The sequence below is a fragment of the Symphodus melops genome, assembly GCF_947650265.1.
Source record: "Symphodus melops genome assembly, chromosome: 17".
Lineage (NCBI taxonomy): Eukaryota > Metazoa > Chordata > Actinopteri > Labriformes > Labridae > Symphodus > Symphodus melops.
Genome location: NC_136707.1, coordinates 11,730,605 through 11,754,048, shown reverse-complemented (window position 1 = coordinate 11,754,048; position 23,444 = coordinate 11,730,605). Strand labels below are relative to the sequence as shown.

At 38.6% G+C, this 23,444-nt stretch overlaps 3 protein-coding genes across 3 annotated transcripts in view; 1 reads left to right on the top strand and 2 right to left on the bottom strand.

The window, feature by feature from the left end:
- The window catches only part of elof1 (elongation factor 1), a 383,117-nt gene that overhangs the window by 277,663 nt on the left and 82,010 nt on the right, over positions 1–23,444 (top strand). The gene's annotated exons all lie outside the window — the stretch shown is intronic.
- On the bottom strand, positions 856–7,374 carry pyya (peptide YYa). Its single transcript, XM_079366562.1, has 4 exons — positions 7,217–7,374; positions 5,309–5,496; positions 1,366–1,446; positions 856–1,254 (listed from the first exon to the last, which is right to left on the bottom strand). Exons 2-4 carry the CDS (start codon positions 5,494–5,496, stop codon positions 1,230–1,232), a joined length of 294 nt encoding a protein of 97 aa, XP_079222688.1. The 5' UTR covers positions 7,217–7,374; the 3' UTR covers positions 856–1,229.
- Positions 17,814–22,762, bottom strand: hspb9 (heat shock protein, alpha-crystallin-related, 9). The gene is made up of 2 exons (XM_079366494.1): positions 22,359–22,762; positions 17,814–21,903 (listed from the first exon to the last, which is right to left on the bottom strand). The coding sequence occupies exons 1-2, from the start codon at positions 22,580–22,582 to the stop codon at positions 21,462–21,464; spliced, it is 666 nt and encodes a 221-aa protein (XP_079222620.1). The 5' UTR covers positions 22,583–22,762; the 3' UTR covers positions 17,814–21,461.

Sequence of the window (23,444 nt, the reverse complement as noted above, 5' to 3'; positions counted from 1 at the left end):
AGAAGAAACTTGTTTTGTATTGTCCATTTTGCTTTAGTTTGTAAATAAATCCATTTAAACTTTGTTTATATTCAGTTCTTATTTCTTTTTGCTGGGTTTTAATTTATTGTTACTCCATCATCTTCAAACCATCTTGTCGATGTAACAACAGGCAATCAAATGTACTTACAATATGTTTTTTAGATGGACTTGCAATATACCACCACTGTGTTTTGTCTGAATTGATAATATTTACTATGAAACCCCTTTCAGATAAAATACAAACAATTATCGTGCTTTTGTGTATCCAAAGCACTGACTGTCTACAGTTACACTGGATTCACTTAATGTTTCTATTAAATGCATTTATTTGTTTTGATTGGACTCAGTCCCACAATTCTATCCCTCAAAACCCAAATATCTACTAACTAGAGTTCAAAAAAAGGTCCATTCTGCCCCTACAAATTAATAAATGTTGCCATGACTGACTATTATTTAATAAATACTAAGGTGAGTACATCTGAATATTTAAATGTTGAAATCATGTTTTGACTTTTTTGGTTACCAATTGGCTTGAACTGCTTGAAATAAAAATGTTGTTTTTTCAAAAAATACTGTATGTAGTGGTGGACTCGAAAGTAATTGTGAAATGTTTGACCATATGAGAACAAATAAACACCAGCCTTATCTTTGTACTTTTAGAGATTAAAGAAGAACCCTTAGCAAGCCCCCTTTGTTTTTGATAGCAGTCTGAATAAAATTTTTAAAACGAATTACATGTATTAGAATTTGGCATAATTATGATCAAAAAACAACAACACACACACACACACACACACACATATTATTGAGTCATACATCAACTAATTTTAATCACACAGAAAAGTTTTATTGACCTCTTCTAATGTTATTTTTGACAGCAGCAACCATGAAACAAGATTTTCTCCTGTAGACAGCGTTGAACAGCAGCGGGACCTTAATGCTGACACACACAGACACATTCTGATTAGCTCTGATCTTTTTTAGATATATTTCACTTCAATAGTAATAAATACGCAATTCTGTTGTAATGACAAGATGTACAGTTAGTGACAAAAGGGACAAAGAGAGCTTGAGTAGTGGTCAGTGAAGGTTGTTTGTTTGGGTTGGGTTCCGGGGTAAGAGGCGAGAGGCACATTTTGGCCCCTAAAGGTGCATTTTGGGACACACCCAAAGGGAATGCCTGATGAGGAGGGAGAAACGTGGTGGAGTCACCACATGTAGGAGTCATCATATCTGTGAAAGAACAAAAGAAAGGACTCTTTAATTTTTTTTATGATAACCACGTGTATTGGTTAATAGAGGTTCACAGGACCCCTCCAAACATGTGTTCATAAGGGTATTTACCGTGATCTCTGGCCTCTGTTGCTGTCGCCACCAAACAGCAGCTCTGCAAAAACATCCTCCTGACCTGAACGCTTTCCATACCTTTGACATAGAGAGGCAGAGCACTGCTTAGACATGCCAGCAGTAAATGTATTGACAGCTATTGGCTAGCTCTCCAAACTCTTGCTTAATAATTTGTGACTTAAAAAGCACAAAACTAATCATATAAAATATTACAAATTTACTTCAATAATTGCACTTCTGCTGTTCAGCATTTTGGAACTCTCCGGGTAGCTTGGTTTTTAATTAATCTTATGTGTCAATCCACTAAATCCGTTTTTCCAATGGTCCAATCACATTCATCTTTTTGATCTTGATTCTCCCTCCTCTAAAAAAACCCCATCATCTGGCAGACCATACCTTTAGTTTGTATAGCAAGTTCTTCTGAAAAGGCTAATCCCAAACTTAAACCAATGATATGAAATGTGATGTCACAAATTGGCTCATTACCTGACCTGTATTTATGATGAGCATGTTGAGTTCCTATAATCTAACTTTATGCCTTTTCTCTGAACTATGCCCTTGGCAAAGTGTGTGTGTGTGTGTGTGTGTGTGTGTGTGTGTGTGTGTGTGTTTGTGTGTGTGTGTGTGTGTCTATGTGTCTATGTGTGTATGTGTGCGTGTGTGTGTGTGTGTGTGTGTGTGTGTGTGTGTGTGTGTTCATAAGAGAGCCTTTCTGGGGTATTTCTGGGTTCGACAATTCTTTTGATTAGAAATCTGTGGGCTCCAAGGAAGCTGCAAATGTAAAATCACGGAGCGGTTAACCAAAAGGTTTACTTGGTAATGAGTGTGTGATTATATGTGGGTATAACAATGAAACAGCATCCATTAACACAAAGCCTGTGGTACAACCTGTTGTATTGCTGTTTTCCCATCAGCCACCTGTTCACCCCATCTTATGACACCAGCAGCCTATTTTACGCTTCGTTACACAAACAGAAGTATGTGTATGCATGTGCGTGTGTGCGTGCCCTGTAGGAAAGCAGTCAGGCAACTCAAATCTTCTGTCTCAGCTGGCACCCAGTGTGACACATAGGGATGTAAAAGGTTTCCTCTCTGATAATGGCTTGTCTGCCTCCCTCCGAGTCCTGCTCTAACTGGTCCTGCTCTTAACATTTGTCTGACTGGCTTTCTCCTGTTTGTTTATTTTGCCTATAGTCATGAGTGTCTCTATCTATATCTGTGTGGTTTGACTGTTCATTTCTTTTCATATATTTTCCTGTCTGATATGCTTTCGGATTTCTTTTGTTGCACTAGCCAATTGATTTTCTTTGTCGATGTTTTTATTTTTTTTATTTCAGTATATATTACAAAAATAACCGCATCACACTTTTTTGTATAAACATTGCTCTGAGTCAAAAAGTTAAGAATCTGGTTTGGCTTAGGGTTAAGAACACTGTTGCTCTAAATATTTTCTGAATCCTGAAAGATGGTCCTATACAGCAGAATCAAATGAACTTTGCTCTTCAGATCTAGGTAAGTAGGTAAGACACACTATGTCTGTGTTGTTTTTATGACAACCCAAACAAAATATTAGCAGTTTATTTCCAATGATATTAAAAGGGGGGATTAAGGGGGAATTGTCCCCCATTATGCACATTGCACTACGTTTCTGTACGCCATATGTTGGATGCCTGTGTTCTGTTGTGGCCACATAAGTAATACTGTGTGATGTGCTGTGTCTGATGTTTATAATTCATGCAAAAAATCAATAAAAAACAGTTGAAATAAAAGTTATTGCCAATATGTCAAAAACAGTACAAAACAAATGAACGATCACATATTATGAAAAATCTACCTTTACAGTGTTTTAGAACACATATTTGTACATATTTTCAAATTTGCTCAACTTGCGACTTAACAAGTTGGATTCTGGTAAAAAAAAAACAAAAAAAAAAACATCCCCTCTGCTTTTATCATCACCCTTTGAACTCCACCCTCAGTCTAGAGCAAACGTTTTGCGCAGATCCGCAAATTTTGTTCTCGCTATAGAGTACAGTAGAGCCCCGTTTCAACACAGCAGTCCGGTACGGATCGGTACAGTTTGGTACGGTTTGGTTCGATTAAGCCTGATCCCGTTTGCATTTCCACAGCCACCCGTGCCCTATTTGGTTGGCGGCGTGTAAGCTGGATGCCGATAGCCGCTCTGTAAATAGCGTCATATGATAGCAGCTAACCGCTAACAGCTAACCGCTAACCGCTAACCGCTAACTAATAAATTCAACAAAGGAGAAAAACACTACACAAACAAAACCAACACTGAAAGACAGCAGTTCATCTACTCTGTCACTGACATGTGACTCTTTATTACAAGAACTCAATCAAGCTTTGTTTCAGAGAAGGCTGTGTGCGGTGAGGAGAAATAAAGACGCAAACAATTAGCTCTGTATGGTTTAAACGAATGGTTTAAACACGGCCGGGGTTTCGTTTGCCGACGTATTCTTTCAACCAATCAACGGACTGCACTGTAGCTTAGCTCCACCTTTTCAGGTCGGCTCGACATTCTTGGCACCTCAACGGAAGGGTCCCAAAAAGTGGGACAGTATGGATCTGTTATTTGGGATTCTTTCCCGGGATTAGCCTATGGAAACGCTGCAAAATGTGCGCCGTACCAAGACGAACCGAACCGGACCGCTTGGTGGAAACGGGGCTTAGTATTAGTCTACTGTTAAAACTCAGGGGGGTGGGGGATTTGGGGCTCATTGTATTTAAAGAGACACACTAAATTGGAGCATTCTGAGATGGCTGGTTTATACAGGGTCTAAATAGCCAAAAACAGAATGATTATTTCATGTATTTGGTATGGATTCCTTAGTATCTGACTTGGTAAAAATAGTTTATTAAAATATTAAACTTTTGTAATCAGTGGATTACCTCAGAGAGTCAAATGAAAATCTTCATATGACGGGGAAAATCATTTGAAAAGCAAGAGTTTAAAGTCATAGAAATTAGTCTTGAAAAATACTCTTGGTGGAAACATTCCAAAACCAACATTCCAGAATGCACAGCTACTGTATTGTTTTAGGTTTTTTATTTTACTTATTAATTTTTTTTATATTGACATATCCAAATTATGCAATGCTAAAAGTTCCAAATAAAGTTATAGACAAAAGATCATCCATCATTTTTATCCAAGGTGTTAAACTGACAGCAGTTATTTCTTATATTATTTAAATTGATAATGCACACCATTATATATATTTAATAATAACATATTTCTTTATATTGTACTCCCCATTCAAAATGTAATGGTTTAAATGTCACATAAATTGACTCTTTATTGCATTACTGTAGTTATTTCACCAAGTATCTGTATTTGTATTTAATGACCTATTTGACTTTCATGAATAAGAACAGATAGCATATGAGCCAGGCTGCTTTCAGTAATAAAAAAGAATGCCTTCTTACAATGGTGATTTCAACACCTGAAAGCAGCAGGCCACCGCTTAGGACCTGCTAACTAGATTTGGGATTCTTTCTTGGTATCATCTCCTACCCATTTTATTGCTCTGATCCTGCTGATGGGAAGGCCTGGAGGTTGTGGTGAATGGCTGATAATCTAATCTACAGTACTCAGCTGCTGTGTGCTGGCGAAGGGCTAAGGAGGTGGAAGAGGGAGAAGCGCACACACTTAAGAACTAGAATGTCATAGATCTTGGTCACTATACACTATAAGGATTAAAGAAAAATGCATGTCAGGTTCAGCTACTGCTAACAGCTGAAAATTAGTTTGGGAGTTTATTAATTTATAGGAAATCAATACATAGTCTGTTACAAATATGATTTCGGATCCTGTTTTTCTGAGGTCTGTATGTTATGAGTTATTAAAGTAATGGATTTCTGTATTTATAACACAAATACCCTTTGCCATGCCTGAAAATGTTTCTTTGTATACAGTACATACCTCTGCCTGGTGATCAGATTGATGTAGTGTCTCAGGGCTGTGTAGTACTTGGCAAGCTCCTCAGGTGGGGCATCTTCACCAGGGTTCTCGGGTTTAGGGGGGTAGGCATCCGCCAGTGTTCCCAGACACATCAGTACACACAGCACCACAGCTGCCAGCACTGTCCATGCTTTCAGCATCATGGCCATCTGCAATAGGACAGCAAACATTTGGAAGTAATGAATTCCAGCCGTCATTCTGTTGATCTGTTTAGATTTTTTATTCGAAGTATTTTGTTCATCAATTTAATTCTAGGATTTCGTTGTAATTGTGCTATGCTCGGGTCTTTTGTTGTTATCCATCATTGAAAAGAAAACAATGATAAGAATATAAATCACAGTTCAGAATAAAAAACATGTATTTTGTTAAGAAATCTATTAAAGAAGAATCATTTGCTATCACAAACTGTTGTCTGTTGTTGGGGATGAGGAAAAAAGGTCTGCGTAGCAGCTAAAAAAGCCAATAAATGAAAATAACTCTTCAGAACTACAGTGACATATTGTCAGGCTGTTTCTTTCATTTAGATCCCAAGGAAGGCAAAGGAATGGCTTGACTGCAAATGAGAAATTCATTTCACTTTAAAGGGGTCTGTTCGTTCGAGAAATAAGATACAGTGTACTAAATATTCATCACAGTCACAATACTATTTAAGATATGTTAGCGATACTCATTACTCTGTTACAGTACATTTAGTTACACTGAGGTGTTTAAAAGGTTTTAAATTTTGAATTATGGTATTTCTAGGTATTTTCTTCATCTTCTTGTTAGTATTGTTTCTTTAGTTCAGATCAGACTATTTCACACATTAGTATATTATTATTATCATTAGTTATAGATGCACTAGGAATACTAGTCGTTGTATAAGTACATCTAGCCAGCGGCCTGGTGTTATAGTTGTTTTATAACTTTCTGTCCTCCTAAAATCATTTACATTTTCAGAAACTATCTCAAGGTGTGATAACTGGCAGAATCAAATAAGTTATTTTTTGCCTTGTTTTAGTGATAATTGTGATATTGGAATGTAAGCACTGCTTCTTGTGTCAAAGCACACAAAATAGACATACAAAGTTGTATTCACTGTTTGGCTGTTCGTGCGCTTTGTAACAAATATACCCCATTGTAGCCTACTTTGGGCTGCTGAGCATTTTCTGATACAAATGATGAACGGAATTAGGATCCTCACTGTTTTCAAAAGCAATATGAAATAGAACGAGTCAGCTATACACAACTTTCAACACCTTCAATATTGGAAAAATAAAAATGTAATGAATGGAACTTGTGGTTCACAATCGATTTAACAAACTGCGCGCCGCTGTCCATGGTGCTGGATACATTCCAACAACATATAGAAGAGTACATTATCTTTTAGCCTAAACCTAATGCATAAACACAAACTCGGAGATTTGAACTGATTTAATGACGGCGTTTTACAATAAAAGACGTGATAAACGTTTGTGCAGACGATAAGGAATGTGTAATATGCAGGCTATGCTACCTTTATGATTCACATCCAGCGGTCACTTTAACTCCTATATAAATAATTATACTAAACCAATACTTTGGATTGGAAAGATGCGATATCCTGAGAAGAAGGCTTTAAAATAATAGGGCATGTTTGAAAAGTTTATGAAAAATAGCTTAACCAATGATATTCAAGAGGGCTGTTACTATTTTTTTTTAACAAAAAAAGTTTAAACTTTTCTCTGCCAAAAGATAAAAAAGAGAGAAACACATCGAGTGTGCAAGCACAATTAACTTCCTTTCGATATTTCCAGTTAAACAGTGCTTAGTCATTACAAACATTGTTCGAATTCCATAAATGCGTATTGAAGTTAAAATAATTGTTTATATGTAGATATAAAGACTTACTTGTAGATTTTGTAGGTTGAAAGTTGAAGTTGGAATCACAGGTGTTTTTCACAGCAGCTGAGGACTGTTTGTTGTCTTCCCTTCTTGTTTATCTGGTTGTAATCTGCAGGTCGCTTAGTTTGGTTGGTTTCAAACTCAGACGGAGGTGATTTTATTTTATAGTTTAGCACTGTGGGGAGGAGGGAGGGGTTACACCACACCGTACTGCTATTGTGCGCGCGCATGTACGTGTGTAGAGATGGCTGCAGAAGCCAAATGCGTCATGGTGATGATGATCGAGACATTACTAACGCGACGGTCAGGCTGTCAGTCCTGTGTTTTTGAGAGTTGACAGATGACATTTTGTTCCATGACACTCAGGAGCTTCATTGTTGAAGAAAAAACAAACAATGTAACTGATTTCCATCTGTTTACTCAACAAAACATCTATTCAAACTTGGTTCGGACCAAATTTGCTTTAATATCTGGCCTGACTAGAAATTACAAATCTTATGTGTATATTGATGATAGACCTGTACCATGTCTGATATATTTCATTACTGCATTGCAATCATCTAACAAAAGAAGTGAACAAAAGCCCTCCAGTAGTATACATTTTTTGTTATTTCTTTTTTTTTTTCTGAGGTCTCACATATCTGCAAATTATAACTTAGTTAATAACAACCAGAAATTCATAACTCATCTCTCACACTCAATACATTCTCTTTCTATAATTGCTATTTGGGGGTCACACAAAGCTTTACTCTATTAAAAACATGATATGTTTGAAAAAATGACAAAGTATCGGTTTCAGCTGCAAATAAAACGAAAACTAATCAGACAGATAAATCAAATTGTTTTGTAAAACAGATTTGGAAGAATAATTTGACATTACAGATAACAGATTTTCTCACTATGAATAATGCTGTGGCTCGGAAATTCTGTTTGTTTGAGTTGTCAAATGGCTCTAATATTGCAACTGAAGCATGCTTGATAGCAAGCCAAATAAAATAGTGGCTATGGTAACTACTAAATTAGCATTGTAGTTAAACTTCTGGACAAAATAGAGGAAACCTTTGGTGTTATTTTTCTTCCCAAAGTTCTGAGAGTAATCCAAACACATATCTAAATGAAAGTAGTTTTACCTTATTCTTAGAAATCTAAAAAAACAAGTTTCTTCACCCTCTCATTGGTTTTCTTCTCTGTCTTGGTTAATATTTTCCAATACATAACCCAACAGCAAATACAAATAAAAAGAAACACTTTATTTTCTAATCTCTTTTTTTTTCGCACAGAAGTGCCATGAGGAGTAGTCATAAAGCCACTGGATTAGCATTAGGCATTGATATGTTTGGATTAGGTTATTAAAATTACGTCATTTTGTTTGTGCCAATACTGCACTTAATTAGCCAACAACAAGAATGTGAACATTGCGATGCAACGCTTCCAAAAATGTATTTTGCAGGGAAATGTCCTAGACAGCTGATAAATAAAAAAAGACTTCAGTTCAAAAGTCAACTGTTGAAAGTCATATAGTAATGACATCGGGTGTTAATGTGTTGTCTCACAGCAAATGACGAGGCAGAGGCAGGGTGGAACCTTAGAGGATCTAGAGACAAATTCAATGTGACAGTTGTCTCTTAAATTCTGTCTTCTCGCTATATTTTTCTCAGACTCCTCTGGGCTGTCTGTTCGTCTTTTATTGCAGCACCTGTTGCAGGCCTTAAATCCATAGATGCATCCACGCATGTGACATATAGAAAGCAGAAGGTGCACAGATAACCTCCAAAGTGTGGCGTCCAGGAGTCATCCTAATCAGAAGCCAGAACCAATTCAACGTGCTCATTTCGATGCAAAGGAGTAGATGCTCTACTCTGAGTTTCTCCTGAATGTCTGAGTACATCACCCTATCTCTAAGGTTGAACCCTCTCCCCCAGGAAGGAACTCATGAACACTTGTATCCACAATCTTATTCGTTTGGTCACTACACAAAGCTCATGACCACAAGTGAGGGTAAGTAAAAAGATTAACTGGTAAATCTGCATTACTGCTGATACTGAGCCAATCTGCCTGTCAATCTTATGGTCCATGCATGAAAATCATCAACAGAATCGTACTTCTTCATTCAGCTCCAGCCCACCAGCCAGTCAGTTTTCTGACTCTGTACTGAAATAAATTACCTTCAAACCTTTCAAATGCATCAGTATCTGCTTCTGCATTCTTATCTAACAGCAAGCCTTAAAAAAAACAATTGCGTATATAATTACTTTGTAATATTACTTTGGCTCTTCTGAATTATCATCACTGTTATAATGATCACTACCTTAATTTCAATAATTAAATCAAATTTCTCTATATCTTTTCTTTTTCTATTCCTTTGCAGTTTCTACTAATTGTAATGTTTGCAATGATTGTATTTTTTTTATTTTTTGTTATTATTAGTAATTATGTTTTTGCTACACAACTCCTTACTTGTTCATACATTAATATTGGCATTGTTGTAAGTGTCACACTACAACAAAAAACGAGGAAACACATTTGAATTGATATTTTTTATGTGTAGTTACCTCTGTTCGCTGCTCTTTTCTTTAATTCAGGTCAGACTACTTCAGGCATTTTCAATAATACATTACAATAATAATTTATACTTTATTAATCCCACCAGGGGAAATTCGGTTTACACTCTGTTTAATGGACAAACACACACATAGGCTGAAATACACAATCGAGCACAAACAGGATCCTAGTTACATGCATTAATGGAGAGGTCTCAGAGTGAGGGGGCTGCCCACAGCGAGTGCTCCATTGCAGTTTTTGGGGTTCGGTGCCTTGCTCAAGGGCACCTCGGCAGTGCTCAGTAAGTGGAGTGGCACCTCTCCAGCTACCAAGCCAATTTCCAGACTTGGTCCGTGCCGGAACTGGCGACCTTCCGATTCCCAACCTAAATCCCTATAGACTGAGCTACTGCCGCCAATTATAAATGCTTTATTGATTTTTATATAAAAATAAATGTTTCATGACCTAACTCTCCTCCCTCACTCTTCTATTCCAATGACCACTGTAATTGACTCATGAACTTTTTCAGCACAAAAATTGAAATGACCTGTCACATCTGATGCAGTCCACTCCCTCCTATTCCCACAGCTCCATCGTGTCAGCCACTCACATGTTTCCACCTTCCCTCCTCTGCTGACATATCTGATCTCATCAGGAAATCTAAACCATCCACCTGCCAACTAGACCCCCTCCCGACACCCCTGGTCAAAGCCTGTCTCCACTCCCTGTCACCTCTTGTTACCTCTATCATCCACTCCTCCCTCGAATCTGGTTCTGTCCCCTCACCTCTGAAATATGCTGCAATAACTCCCATTCTCAAAAAGCCTGGTTCAGACCACCCATTTCAAATTTACCATTCCTTTCAAAAATCCTGAAAAAACCAGATGCATCACAAGTCCACTCCCACCTCTCCAATAACAGCCTCTATGAGCAGTTCCAGTCCGGTTTCCGCCCCCAACACAGCACTGAAACAGCCCTACTCAAAATAGCCAACGACCTCCTGATGTCAGCAGACTCCGGACTCCTATCCATCCTCATCCTCCTCAACCTGACTGCGGCTTTTGATACCATCTCCCATTCCATCCTCCTCCATAGACTGGCATCCATTGGTTTATCAGGCACACCCCTGGACTGGCTTTCTTCATATCTCTCCAGCCGTACTCAGTTCATTCAGCTAAAAACATTCACATCTCAGCTTTCCCCACTCTCCTCCTGTGTTCCCCAAGGCTCTGTCCTTGTTCCAATCCTCTTCATCATCTAGCTTCTCCGCCTCAGCCATATATTCCGGAAACATAACATTCAATTTCACTGTTATGCAGATGACACCCAGCTCTACCTCTCCACCAAACCCACCTCCACCCTCCCTCTGTGATTTTCTGCATGAAATCAAATCCTGGTTCTCTTCTAACTTTCTCAAACCTAACTGTGACAAAACTGAGATTCTCCTCATTGATTAAAAATCCTCTCTCACAAAAACAAACTTCACTACCACCATCGACACCTCTTCCGTCTCCCCCTCCACTCAGGTCAAAGGTCTGGGTGTCATCCTCGATGGCACTCTGTCCCCCCCATGGGGTCCAGATCCTTCAGCCACTCTGCCCTCCACTTCTGGAACTCCCTCCCACCTAACATTGACTGTCCATTTTCAAATTACTTCTCAAAACCCACATGTTCAAACAAGCCTACATTCGGATCCATCCATTTCACTCATGTTATTAATTTTGTGATGTAAAACTATCAATCATCTCCTTTTAACTTTTTGTTTAGGTGTTATTGTTTTATTAAACCCTGCATGTTAGGTGTCCTTGGGTTTTTTGAAAGGCGCCCTCAAATAAAATGTCTTCTTCTTCTTCTTCTTCTTATTATTATTATAATTATTATTATTATTATTATGTGGGGCAATGCTTGAGTCTGATGAAATGTAACAGGTTGGATAGCTACAAAATGTTCTAACTGTGAACGCAATTGTATGTATTTGGAAAAAAAAAAAAAATCTTTAAAGAGCACGCCAGTGTATGTACACGTGTATTTAGTGTTTGATTGTATCAACAGCAACCTTTCAAAGGTGAAAGTCAACGAAGGCGGGAAGGAAGAGTGGCAGGAAACATTTACCAAGCACTGATAAAACACGCGTTGTTGCTGTCAAAACACGTCACTCAGGACTGAATCATACACACCTGCGCACACTCACACACAGACCCATGCACATCCCTTAGATAAATCAAACACAGAAGGTTGTATAAATAGAGGTATATCAACAGTTATGTTAGCATATGTATAAACCAAAGCAAACATGCTAACAAACAGAAAAGCTTTTAAAGCCCATCTCGTATTTATTTAGGTCTATGATTCTTTTATCTGTATCTCCGCTCTGTCAGTAAATGATGACAGCTAGCTTCACTGATAACAAGCTGTATTAGCCAGATGAAACAGCACATACCTCTAATGGAGCCCTCTGTAGTGTGCTTATTATATATTTCCGTATGCATGTGATTGACTTTTGTGAGCTTCTTTCTTACACTTACTTCCTTCTGAGCATGTCTCTGGTCCTAAAGCGTTTATTCTTACCCATAATAAGTCTGAAAAAACCTCAACCCCTTGAATTAGATTTCAGCACAGATAATATTATGGCTTAGATAAATCATCTCAAATTTCATAGCTATGTTATTACACTTTTTATTTTCCTTTTCACTAACGTGCACTTAATGACATTTTCTCCCACTGCTATCAACATTAGAATTTCCTTTTGATTAACAGTTTCTTTTTCCTTTAATAGCTTTTAATATCACATCCTACGAAAAAAAGGTACTAAAGAAAATAAAAGTCACTCCCTAAGAAATAAACCTTCATGCTCTTCCTTAAACTTTAAGGTGTACTCAAATCTATCTATCTATCTATCTATCTATCTATCTATCTATCTATCTATCTATCTATCTATCTATCTATCTATCTATCTATCTATCTATCTATCTATCTATCTATCTATCTATCTATCTATCTATCTATCTATCTATCTATCTATCTACACATTCTCCAGAGACAATCCATCCCCCCTCCCCCCCACCATCACCAGAGACCAGGTGAGCAAGGAGCTGAAGAGACTCCGCCCCAGGAAGGCAGCAGGCCCGGACAAGGTGTGTCCCAGGATGCTAAAGGCCTGCTCTGCTGAGCTGGGGGAGCCACTTCAGCACGTCTTCAACATGAGCCTGCGGCTTGGGAAGGTTCCTGTGCTCTGGAAGACCTCGTGCCTCACCCCGGTCCCCAAGAAGAAAAACCCCAGTGAGCCAGGCGACTTCAGACCAATCGCTCTGACATCCCACGTTATGAAGACCTTTGAACGGCTGCTGCTCCAACACCTCAGACCCCAGGTCCAACACGCACAGGATCCCCTGCAGTTTGCATACCAGGCAAAGGTGGGCGTGGACGATGCCATCCTCTATCTTCTACACAGGGCTTACTCTCATCTGGACAAAGGGAGCAGCGTGATGAGAATCATGTTCTTTGATTTCTCAAGCGCTTTCGACACCATCCATCCCCTCCTACTGAGAGACAAGCTGACCGAGATGAGGGTGGACTCGCACCTGGTGAGGTGGATCACGGACTACCTCACAGAGAGACCACAGTACGTCAGACTGAAGGACTGCACATCTGACACTGTGGTCAGCAGCACCGGAGCACCACAGGGGACTGTGCTCTCCCCTGTCCTGTTCACCTTGTACACCTCTGACTTCCAATATAACTCTGAGCTCTGCCACATGCAGAAATACTCGGACGACACTGCGATAGTTGCTTGTGTCAGGGATGGACAGGAGGAGGAGTACAGGAGCCTGATCAAGGACTTTGTGACGTGGTGCAGTGACAACCATCTGCAGCTAAACACCTCCAAGACCAAGGAGATGGTGGTGGACTTCCGAAGGAACAAACCACATCTAGAACCTGTTTCCATCGGGGGGGTCGACGTGGAGGTGGTCAGGACCTACGGGTACCTGGGGCTGCAGCTGGATGACAAGCTGGACTGGTCGCCTAACATGGACACTACCTGCAGGAAAGGACAGAGCCGTCTGTACTTCCTGAGAAGGCTGGGGTCCTTCAACATCTGCAAAAAGCTGCTGCAGATGTTCTACCAGTCTGTGGTGTCCAGCGTCCTCTTCTACGCCGTGGTGTGCTGGGGAGGAAGCTGCAAGAAGAGGGACGCAACACGCCTGGACAGACTGGTGAGGAGGGCCGGCTCTGTGGTGGGTACAGAGCTGGACTCACTGGTGACAGTGGTAGAGAGGAGGACTCTGGACAAAATGCTCTCCATCATGGACAACACACACCACCCTCTGCACAGCACCTTCACCGGGCAGAGGAGCATGTTCAGTGACAGACTGCTGTCACAGTCGTGCTCCACGGCAGGGAAGAAGCACACAGTGAACCCTGGACTCATTTTTCACTTTTTTTTCTCACTCCTCATCTGCACTGCTGACCTCAGAGTCAGCCCCCAGTTGGACACTTTAATGCATATTGATAGTCACCTTACTGAGCACAGGTCACTTTAATGATAATCACCCTAATCATGTCTGGTTTCATCCTACTGTTGTGTTATGCTACACCTATAATGGTTGACATGACCACCCTAACTAGGTCAAGTTTCACTCTATTGTCTTCAACACTTAATGCTAATCTGCTCCTCAATAGTTGGGTACTTTAATGGCAATCACCCTAATCACTCCTGGTTTCACCTTATTGTCTTGGACACTTAATGCTAATCACTGCTCCTTTATGTTGCTGAGCCCAATTTGCATCCCTGCATTGACTGTTTAATGACTGTACTCACACCTCTGGCACTACCTCAAAGACCTCTGTACATGCACATGTAACTAGTTTCTAGAAGGTCAGCACTTTGTTTCTAAGGCTCTTTAACTGTTTACAGGTCTCTTTTAATCAGCACATGTTTTTCTCTCCTCACAGGTTATGTACATACTATATAAGTTTTAATGCCAATGCTAACTGCACAGGTTTAACCTTTACTCTTAGTCACATAGGGGCTGCTAAATCTTGTTTGGGGGATTATTGTATTGTATACAGAGGGGAGGGGGGACAGCGGGTGTGTATTGTAACCAATGTCTTGTGTCCTGCCTGTCTGTATACTGCTACTGGATGCCCTGAATTTCCCTCGGGATCAATAAAGTACCTACCTACCTACCTACATACCTACCTACCTACCTACCCACCCACCCACCCACCCACCTACCCACCTACCCACCTACCTACCTACCTACCTAGAGGAAAAGGAAGACTCTGAACCTTAACAAAGAAACTATTCAAACGTACAAATTTAAAAGGGCAAAGTGAATACTCTGTAGTTATTGAGTAAAATCTATAAGCTGTAATTAAATTGTAGATTTAAAACTTTTTACTTGTTACTGTTTGGTGACATGTTTCTGGCATTCTGGGCACAAGCCTCCAGCGACCCTGGGCCTCCATTGACTCTTGTTGTAAGTTACACATATGCATTTGATCCTCTTCAATATAAGAGATAAATGTTTCTCTGGGTGCATGGGTGTTGCCATGTACATATAGACATGTGGGGTTTAGATTCATGGTTGTGTTTATGTAAAGATGTACTCACTTTTACTGATGAATATACTGACCACAATGCACCATTATTTCTTTCCCACTTAGTACATTGCACTCACTGTTCTTTCTGCTTGTACATGCATTTTTATATTAAACTATATTGTGCTTGTCACATAATTATTTAGATCATTCGATTGATGTCCTTTATGTATATGTACGTAAAGAATTGTAATTTGCTTTTTGTCATGAGCCAAGCAACATAATTACTTTCTACTTTGTATATCTGTGTGGTAGAGTCTGAATGAAAATATAGCAATCTTTGATTAATATATAAGGCAGCATTTTTTAAATTTACCATCAAAGAGTTTAGGAAACGTGCCTTTAAGTACAAGTGAGTATGTTGGTGTTTGATGACTGTATAAAGTAAAAAACACAGTTTTTCAATTAAGATGATCCTGTAGATAATAATGTTAATGGCAATTTCCAGGATGTGTTAGTATCAAGCTAACAAACTAAGATTTACTTTTTCTTTTTATATTATTATTTCCAGATACTACGAACAATGTCACAGCTAAAATGGGTTATTCAATTTTCCTTTGTTCTGTATTTTTTCTTTCTCCAAAAAGCGTCACTATCTCCTCTGTTTACACAGTCAGAAAGAGAATAAATGGGACCAAGATGGTGCTTGTGGTGTTTTGAGAAGCAAAACTTGCCCAACACTGTAAAATTGCAGTAAAAACAAATGTCAATCCTCACAGTTCTTCCTGTAAAAATATTTTTTTAATGTCAAAACAAGGAACACATTTGATCAAAAAATGAAAAAATATAAATCTTTGACTTATTATATTCAAGTCACCAGTGTTCAGGATAATTACATCACATGGTTGATGTGGCTCATATTTATCCCAAAGCAATGAAGGTTTAAAAGGATCAATAAACACATTTTAATAAACACACCTTTTCCTGTATTGTGCAAGATTTCTCACTCTTCTCACAATATGGAATCAGCATTTAATTAGAACAGTGTGTGGAAATGTAAGTCATGAGGAATTAAATCTGTCCAAAATAGGGTAATACTAATGGATGAATGGATTGGAGGGCAGAATGAATCTGTAATTTGTTGTTTCAGAATGAGCATGCCTCACAATCTTTCTTGCAAGTAATGTAAGCTGAACCAATGTTTATTTAGGTCATCAATCCATGTTTGACAGATGCTGTGCAGCACACACCACACAAAGATGTGAGTTAGAGTGATGACACATGAGTCTTATTGTAATATGTGCAGAGAGGAAAAATCGCCAAATTAAGGCTGCAGGATAAGAAGCTCTCCGCTGCCACACTGATGCTGTTGTGACATTAAAGCATTAGTCAAGTGGGCTGCCGTTGCAGGCAGTGTTGTGGTATTAAAACCAAACAGCTCAGAGCTACATTGTGTTCAAGCACACCCCTCCCTCATGTTCACTTCCACCGTATTTTTGGTTCAAGATGGCTTATTTGGACAACATTAATAAATTGAACCAAAATCTTGTTGTTCTATGAATGGGGCAGATTTTGAATGGGACATTAAACATGATTTATTTTATTAAATAAAAGTATATAAAATGCTGTTACATGAGATTAAAAAAGTTTGTCTCATTACTGCTACAAGCTATTATAAATCGAGCGTAGGAAAGCCAATTACTAGCCAAAAAATATTAATATAAATAGAGTAGGATTTTTGATATTTACCATGTTCTACTGTTCTTTCACATATTTTGAGGAATCAACCAAAGAAATGTTCAGACTAGAGAGCTCTACAAGCACAAATTAGATTATTGAGATGAGAGTTGTGCCTTATTGGAGAAGCACAGCTTACAGTGTAAACAGAGTTCTCCCATGAGATTGTCTGTAACCATGAGAAACAAAGTTTACTACCTCAATGGACGGAAGAATCCATCATTATTATGACACACTGAAAATGTAAAATGCTTGCCAGAAAAATGTTTTTGTATGTGCATGCATTGATGATGGTGCTCAGGGGAGGGCAAATCATCATGCGTGATCATATGTAAGGGAATTGTCATCTTTTAAGCCTTTACACATATACACATAAACACAAGATGACAGCCTCACTTCTATAACTTAGGAGCACAGTAGCAAACGCTAAATCTTACACACCACCAAAACACTGATACACAAATAACATAACATTCACAGTCACAATCACATACTCCCACAAACACTGAACCCCTGTAGAGCTTGTGAAGACACAGGATTCTTAGAGGACAATTCATAAAAAAGAGGAAGACAGAACAAATGAAAACTTTGATTGTAATAAAATGTGTGATCATATGAAGAAAATATTTTTTCAAATCAAGAGTAGTATATTGTTGTTATCACGACTATGCACTTTATCTTAAACTGATCTGTTCGTTGCAATTGATGTTTTTTTCTTAACTTATTGTCTGTAAACTGTTTTAATCATGTACTATTCATATTCATTCATTCACTATCATGACGTGTGCTGCTGCCCTCTTGACCATGGGTCACCCTTGTGAAAGAGATCTTGATCTCAATGGGTTTATTACCTGGTTAAAAAAAGGTTATATATATATATATATTAAAAAAAATGATGTGGGAAAACTATCTTCTGAAGTTAATGATTTAACTTTTCTTGATCTATACATTTTTGTACATAGGTACACCCTATATACATTCAAAACATTCCCAGAAAAAAACACAGCAAAAAAAAAAAATCAGCTGATAATGCCTTTGCTTAAAGAATTTTACCTAAATAGCTTGAGGGTAAAAGTTGAGGGTATAAGGTGATGACAGTAAGGGTTGCAGGATGAAGGGTTTGTGGGATATGTGTTTGGAAAAAATATATAGAGGTGGAGGTATAACCTTTGCAAGTAACTATCAGAAGCCAGACAATGCCACCTCTGCAGCATCATGCAAGGAATCAAGTAACACTTTAAGTGCATTTGGATTTTTAGTAATGGGAAGCAAAATATGTGGTTCTAGTTTTAATAAGTACAAAACATGGTTACCCATTTTTATATTTAAAACGATTGGAAAAAGAACACCAGTCACAGGGACAAAAGAGTGGCCCTTATCACGGTCTGAGGTGTATCAGTGGTGAGATGGGTTAGAGAGGGGTGAGAGAATTAAATGGCAGGAAAAATCTCCCTATTGAAAGCTTATAATATATTTATAACTGACAGTCACACACATGTCATGGATCAATTTAAATGGTACTTATATTGGGAATTTAGACTAGAAGATGCAAGACAAGTAGTGAGGCTACATAACAATCAGGCTGTCATAAATGCGTGGGAGGAGAGCTTTATACTTAAACAACACATCAACCACTAACATACCTGCACTGGTAGCAGCAGGAGGAAAAAAGAGAAAAATGGAGGTGAACATTTACACATTTACAATTAGGTCTACATGACTGCTCAAGGAACTTTATTAAATGCCAACTACTATGAGTCCAGTTATATGAGCTGGACCTGAGATGCTCCCATTCAAACAGTAAGCCAAAGTGTCTTGATTCACATGTTAGCAACGGGTCATAGAGTTGAAACACGCATGAATGAAAAGGTCCTTGTCTTTGCCAGGGCTTCCCATTATTGCATTTCCAATCAACAAACCAAAATAATACTAATTCTGGCCTTCATATAATTCGGAATAAGAAAGAGTCTTAGCTTTTTTGTAATATTCATTAAGTAAGGCCATTAAAGCATTCTCTGGGCTGCTAGCCTTCCATCTTCCTTGTGTTTCTTTTTCTCTGTGTTGAAACCCTAAGGGAAGAACTCATAAAACATTAAACAAACAGCTGCACTAGCTTGCAAATAAATAAAAGTGTCACTGGAATATTTTAAAGTTACCTAGCCACCTGAGGCTTGTTGAATGCAACGCTCAATATTCACCATATTCACCCAGTGGCCATTTTTACTTTGAAAACAATCTTATATAGCCCTGTCAGAGCAGAAAACTTTAAGGTTTTGTATTGTATTTTTTTTAATTATAGATGATAAATAGTTTAAATGCAGGGTACCTGTGCATAGTGATCATTTAACTACTTTCTGATAAATGGCCAATGAAGCCAACTAAGCACAGAATTGACAGTAAAAATATTGAGTTAATCTAGCAAAATAAAGCCAAGATATCAGCATACTGGTGACTGTTGGCTGTACCTGTTTTAATGCGTGTCAATATAGAAACTGAATCACTGCATTATGTGATCTTGTTGGCGCTATCCACTTAACTGCCAGTATTTTATTATTTTCAAGTTTTAGTCAACAGCCACTGTTTCAGGTTATTTTGGGCTGTAAATATGTATAACATGTCACTACTGTAAACTTGTTTTCCATCAAGTGTAGTATTCCATGGCTAAATGTGTATTCTAATTATTTTAGCTTTATCTTCTTTATCTTGAGTATTTCAAAATCAACACACAGATTTTAGAGTATTCATAAAGGTCTTCCAGGTCACACTACATTTAAACAAAATTCTCTATTCAAAATTCTCATGTCTTTTGTGACTCTGTCACCTGTCCAGCCAAAAGGTTGTTTTTCTTTCTCTCCTTCTCCTGACAAGTCTGCATCACTCTCTTTGTTGGATGGCAAGTACCTTACTGGAAGAGTGCAAAGTGTCAGAGTGAATGGGAAAAATCCACATTCTGCACCAGAACAGAACAAATAGTGGTCCGTTCTTGATTCACTGCTTTTTAGCATGTAACTGTATATTAAAGACCTACCTAAGATCTGTCCTGCAGTTGGCTGCCAAATGTGTGGCGATAATACATCTGCAAGATCAGCTATAAGCTGCTGGCCACTCTGTTTTAAACTGAACTGTATTCATTCACAGCAGTGTAAATTAACATTTTTTGTTTTTTTTTCATGTATTTTTTATTTTTCTTTTTGATTTATTTCTATCAGTTCCTAAAAGCCTCCCATGGGGCTGCAAATTAGAATATTACTTTAATATTCCAGAGCAATGTATAATTTTTGAGTGCAGGGGTTAATACATTTTCTTTTATGTTTGATTGGATGACCTTGATGAAACACGTTGGTCTAATTTGTTTAGTGATCTTCACTCTACAAGTGTTGCTGGGGCATTTTGATCTCTTCCTGTTTGACAGCCCAAAAACGCATATTTGATGACCCAAATGCTACCTTAAGAGAAAAGCTCATGCTATCTTACAAGCCCTACCACATAAAAGTAGCCATTCAAGGCTCATATAATAGCAAGGAATCTTAGCATTTCTTTAGTGGCTTGGGTTAAACTGCCTGATATGCTACTTTATTGTGAACAGGGATATTATCTTAAAGTTGAATGCATGTTTTGCGTTGCTTTTGTCTGACTGCAGCTCATTGATTCATACAGGGGGCGGCTGTGCCTCAGTTAGTAGTAAGAAGTAGTCGGTTGGCAATCCCCAGCTCGTAACCCCACATTTTTCTGTTCAGGAATACAAGTAAATCACTATAATTTGACATCTTAGTAAAAATAATGTGCTCAACAATTCTTTTTTTTTTTTTTTTGTAAAACAATACATTGGAACATTAATAAATAACAATAATGACATTTTAGCTTTAAAATATGATTTCGGTTAAAGAGCTTCTACATACTGATTTTGTCTGACTGCAGCTCATTGATTCATACAGGGGGCGGCTGTGCCTCAGTTAGTAGTAAGAAGTAGTCGGTTGGCAATCCCCAGCTCGTAACCCCAAGTTGCACCCACTGCTTCATCTGTGTCATATGAATGTGTGTGGGATTAGCTCCTTCTCATGGTAACTTTACATAGCAATCTCTGGCACCAGTGTGTATACAGGGGGTGAACAGTTGACATGCAGTGTACAAGCACTTTGAGTATCCAGTAGATTATAAAAGTCCATTTACCATTTAGCATACATTTAAAATATATAGCCACAATTCTCTTCTTTCAATATATTAGTATTGAATCAAAAGCTCCAAATATATAGGCATAACAACTTGGAGCACAGTACAACAACAGTTTTTACAAATCGCAAATTACTGAAAATGAAGTAATGATAAACTTTCGTTGTAGTAGAAAGTTTTTTCAAATTAAATTGTGATTGTAAAAACCTGTGTGTTTGCTCATTAAAAAAATGTCAGTATGAATGTTGTGTAAGTGTATGCATTAGTCTTTGTGTTCTTCCTCTGTCTTTCCTTTGGTAATGGGAAACTCCAGTGATGTCCTGAAGCGAATGGGACCTTCACCCTCCCCACTAGTAAGTTGCTTGGCAGCAGGGGCATGGATACGCAACTGTCCGTCATCCATCAGGGAGCAGGAGAGGCCAGACAGATCCAGGTGAGCGGGCAGCTCAATCCTTTGGACAAATCCCATCTTTGATGAGGCAGAGGAGCAGAGCGAAGCACAGGAAGAAGAGGAAGAGCAGGACTGGGTCTGTTCTGCTCCAGCTTGCTTCATGGCAACCACAGCAAGGCTCCGCCCCTCCACTTTGACAGTGATGTCATTGGGGGAGTAACCACGGGCATCTAGGGTAACTAGGAGGTCCTTGTTATTCTTCTTTTGCAGCTCCGTGCTAGAAGTCTCTCTCTGCTCCTCATTATCACTACGCCTGAGAGGGAAGCAAGATCTCAGTCAGAGTCTTTCAGACCTACAATGTTTGAATCAAATGATGATACATATTCACCCTTGTAAGTTTCAGTCATGGGCAAAAATCCAAGACCTAAAATAAAGTGTTCACGGTGCTTTACTAACAGATTTTGTTTTTAATTTATTTGAACTTCCCGTAATCTGACCAGACATATACAACTTCTTTGAGCTAATAGCTTCTGTAGCTCATCCAAGCTTGTGCCATTCATCAGTAGAACAAAAAAACAAGTAAAATCATACAACATGAAACATCAAAAAACGTAGACAACATGGTCAAAAGACTAGGGTATTTAATTTAGCTTGACTGAAATCAATGAGCAATAGCAAAAACCCTCTACCCTGCCAATTTGAAATCAGCCACACAGTAAAAAAACAATCTGTTATATCAACAAATGAGGTGAACTGTTTTTGACATACCTCGCCAAAGTGTTAGAAAAGAAGGGAAACTGGCAAACTCTAGTCAGGTGAGTCCCATCATGGAGCTCTCTCAGGAGGCTGTCCGCTAGTGTGGTTCTCTGGTTGAAAAAGTCTTGCTGTAGTGACGCAAGGGACTTCTGCTGCAGTGGCCAAAGCAGTTGCTCTTGGCTGAAGAAAGGGTCATCACCAAAAAGGCCGGTCAAGGCTGTATGCTGGGACGTCATGTCCGTGTATGAGAAAATTCTTGAAAAAAAAAGAAAAGAAAAAAAAAGCTTTTTAAAAATGCAACCTGTGAGAGCTGTGTTCTTGTCCTCGTTGATTTTTTTTTCCTTTTTTAAACTTGATATCTCTGAGTGAGATCTCACTGAGAACTAAGAGTTACGAGAGTTAATATTCCTCTTGTGTCTTCGATCTCGTACTTTGACATTTGACGGGGTTTCCCTCCCTTTTAAATCCCAGCTGTCCTGATCCCCTCCCACAGTCCTATTTAAACCCAATGAGCTCATGGCTGTTTGTTAGCATGTGCATGCAAGGAATGACCTGCAACTCATCAAAACTCTAAAGACAGCTCATGGTCATGTCCTGTTTGGCTCAGTGTGTGTGTGGCTGTGAATGCTGAGCTATACCCGGATGCTTATTTCACGTAAAATAAAAACACAGGGCAGTATTTGTTTTCTCATTCAACATGCAGCAAGACAGGGAAAAAGGTCAGTTTTCCAAAGTGTCAAATTTTGCAAGGACTAGTTTGGTTACACTAATGGAAAATTCCTTCCTTTTTTTCTTGTAAAATCAAACTTAAACAGCAGCTGTTCAGAAGGTAGCATGTTGAACAGAAGTGTGAACAAAGAAGGTCTAGCCTCAGATTACAAGGCCACATCACAGCTGCTTGAAGGGATGAAGTCACAGTGTCAACATTTCTCGGAGTCTTTCTGCATGTGTGTGTGTGAAGCAACATGGCCACATTACAAGGACCTTGTGTCACAACTATTTGTGGCTGTCAAAGTGTTCTTTTCTTAGTCAAATGGTCTCTGTAAAGCTTTGAAGTATGTGTTGTTGGTATATGAACCCAATTTTAAACTGAATTCC

What these genes read in the sequence shown, in the direction of transcription:
- pyya (XM_079366562.1), bottom strand. Translation starts at nt 5,496, where the DNA reads ATGGCCATGATGCTGAAAGCATGGACAGTGCTGGCAGCTGTGGTGCTG. An exon ending in AATCTGATCACCAGGCAGAG is followed by an intron (nt 1,447 to 5,308) that starts GTATGTACTGTA and finishes TCTATGTCAAAG; the next exon opens with GTATGGAAAGCGTTCAGGTC. An exon ending in AACAGAGGCCAGAGATCACG is followed by an intron (nt 1,255 to 1,365) that starts GTAAATACCCTT and finishes GTTCTTTCACAG; the next exon opens with ATATGATGACTCCTACATGT.
- hspb9 (XM_079366494.1), bottom strand. Translation starts at nt 22,582, where the DNA reads ATGACGTCCCAGCATACAGCCTTGACCGGCCTTTTTGGTGATGACCCT. An exon ending in TTTTCTAACACTTTGGCGAG is followed by an intron (nt 21,904 to 22,358) that starts GTATGTCAAAAA and finishes CTTCCCTCTCAG; the next exon opens with GCGTAGTGATAATGAGGAGC.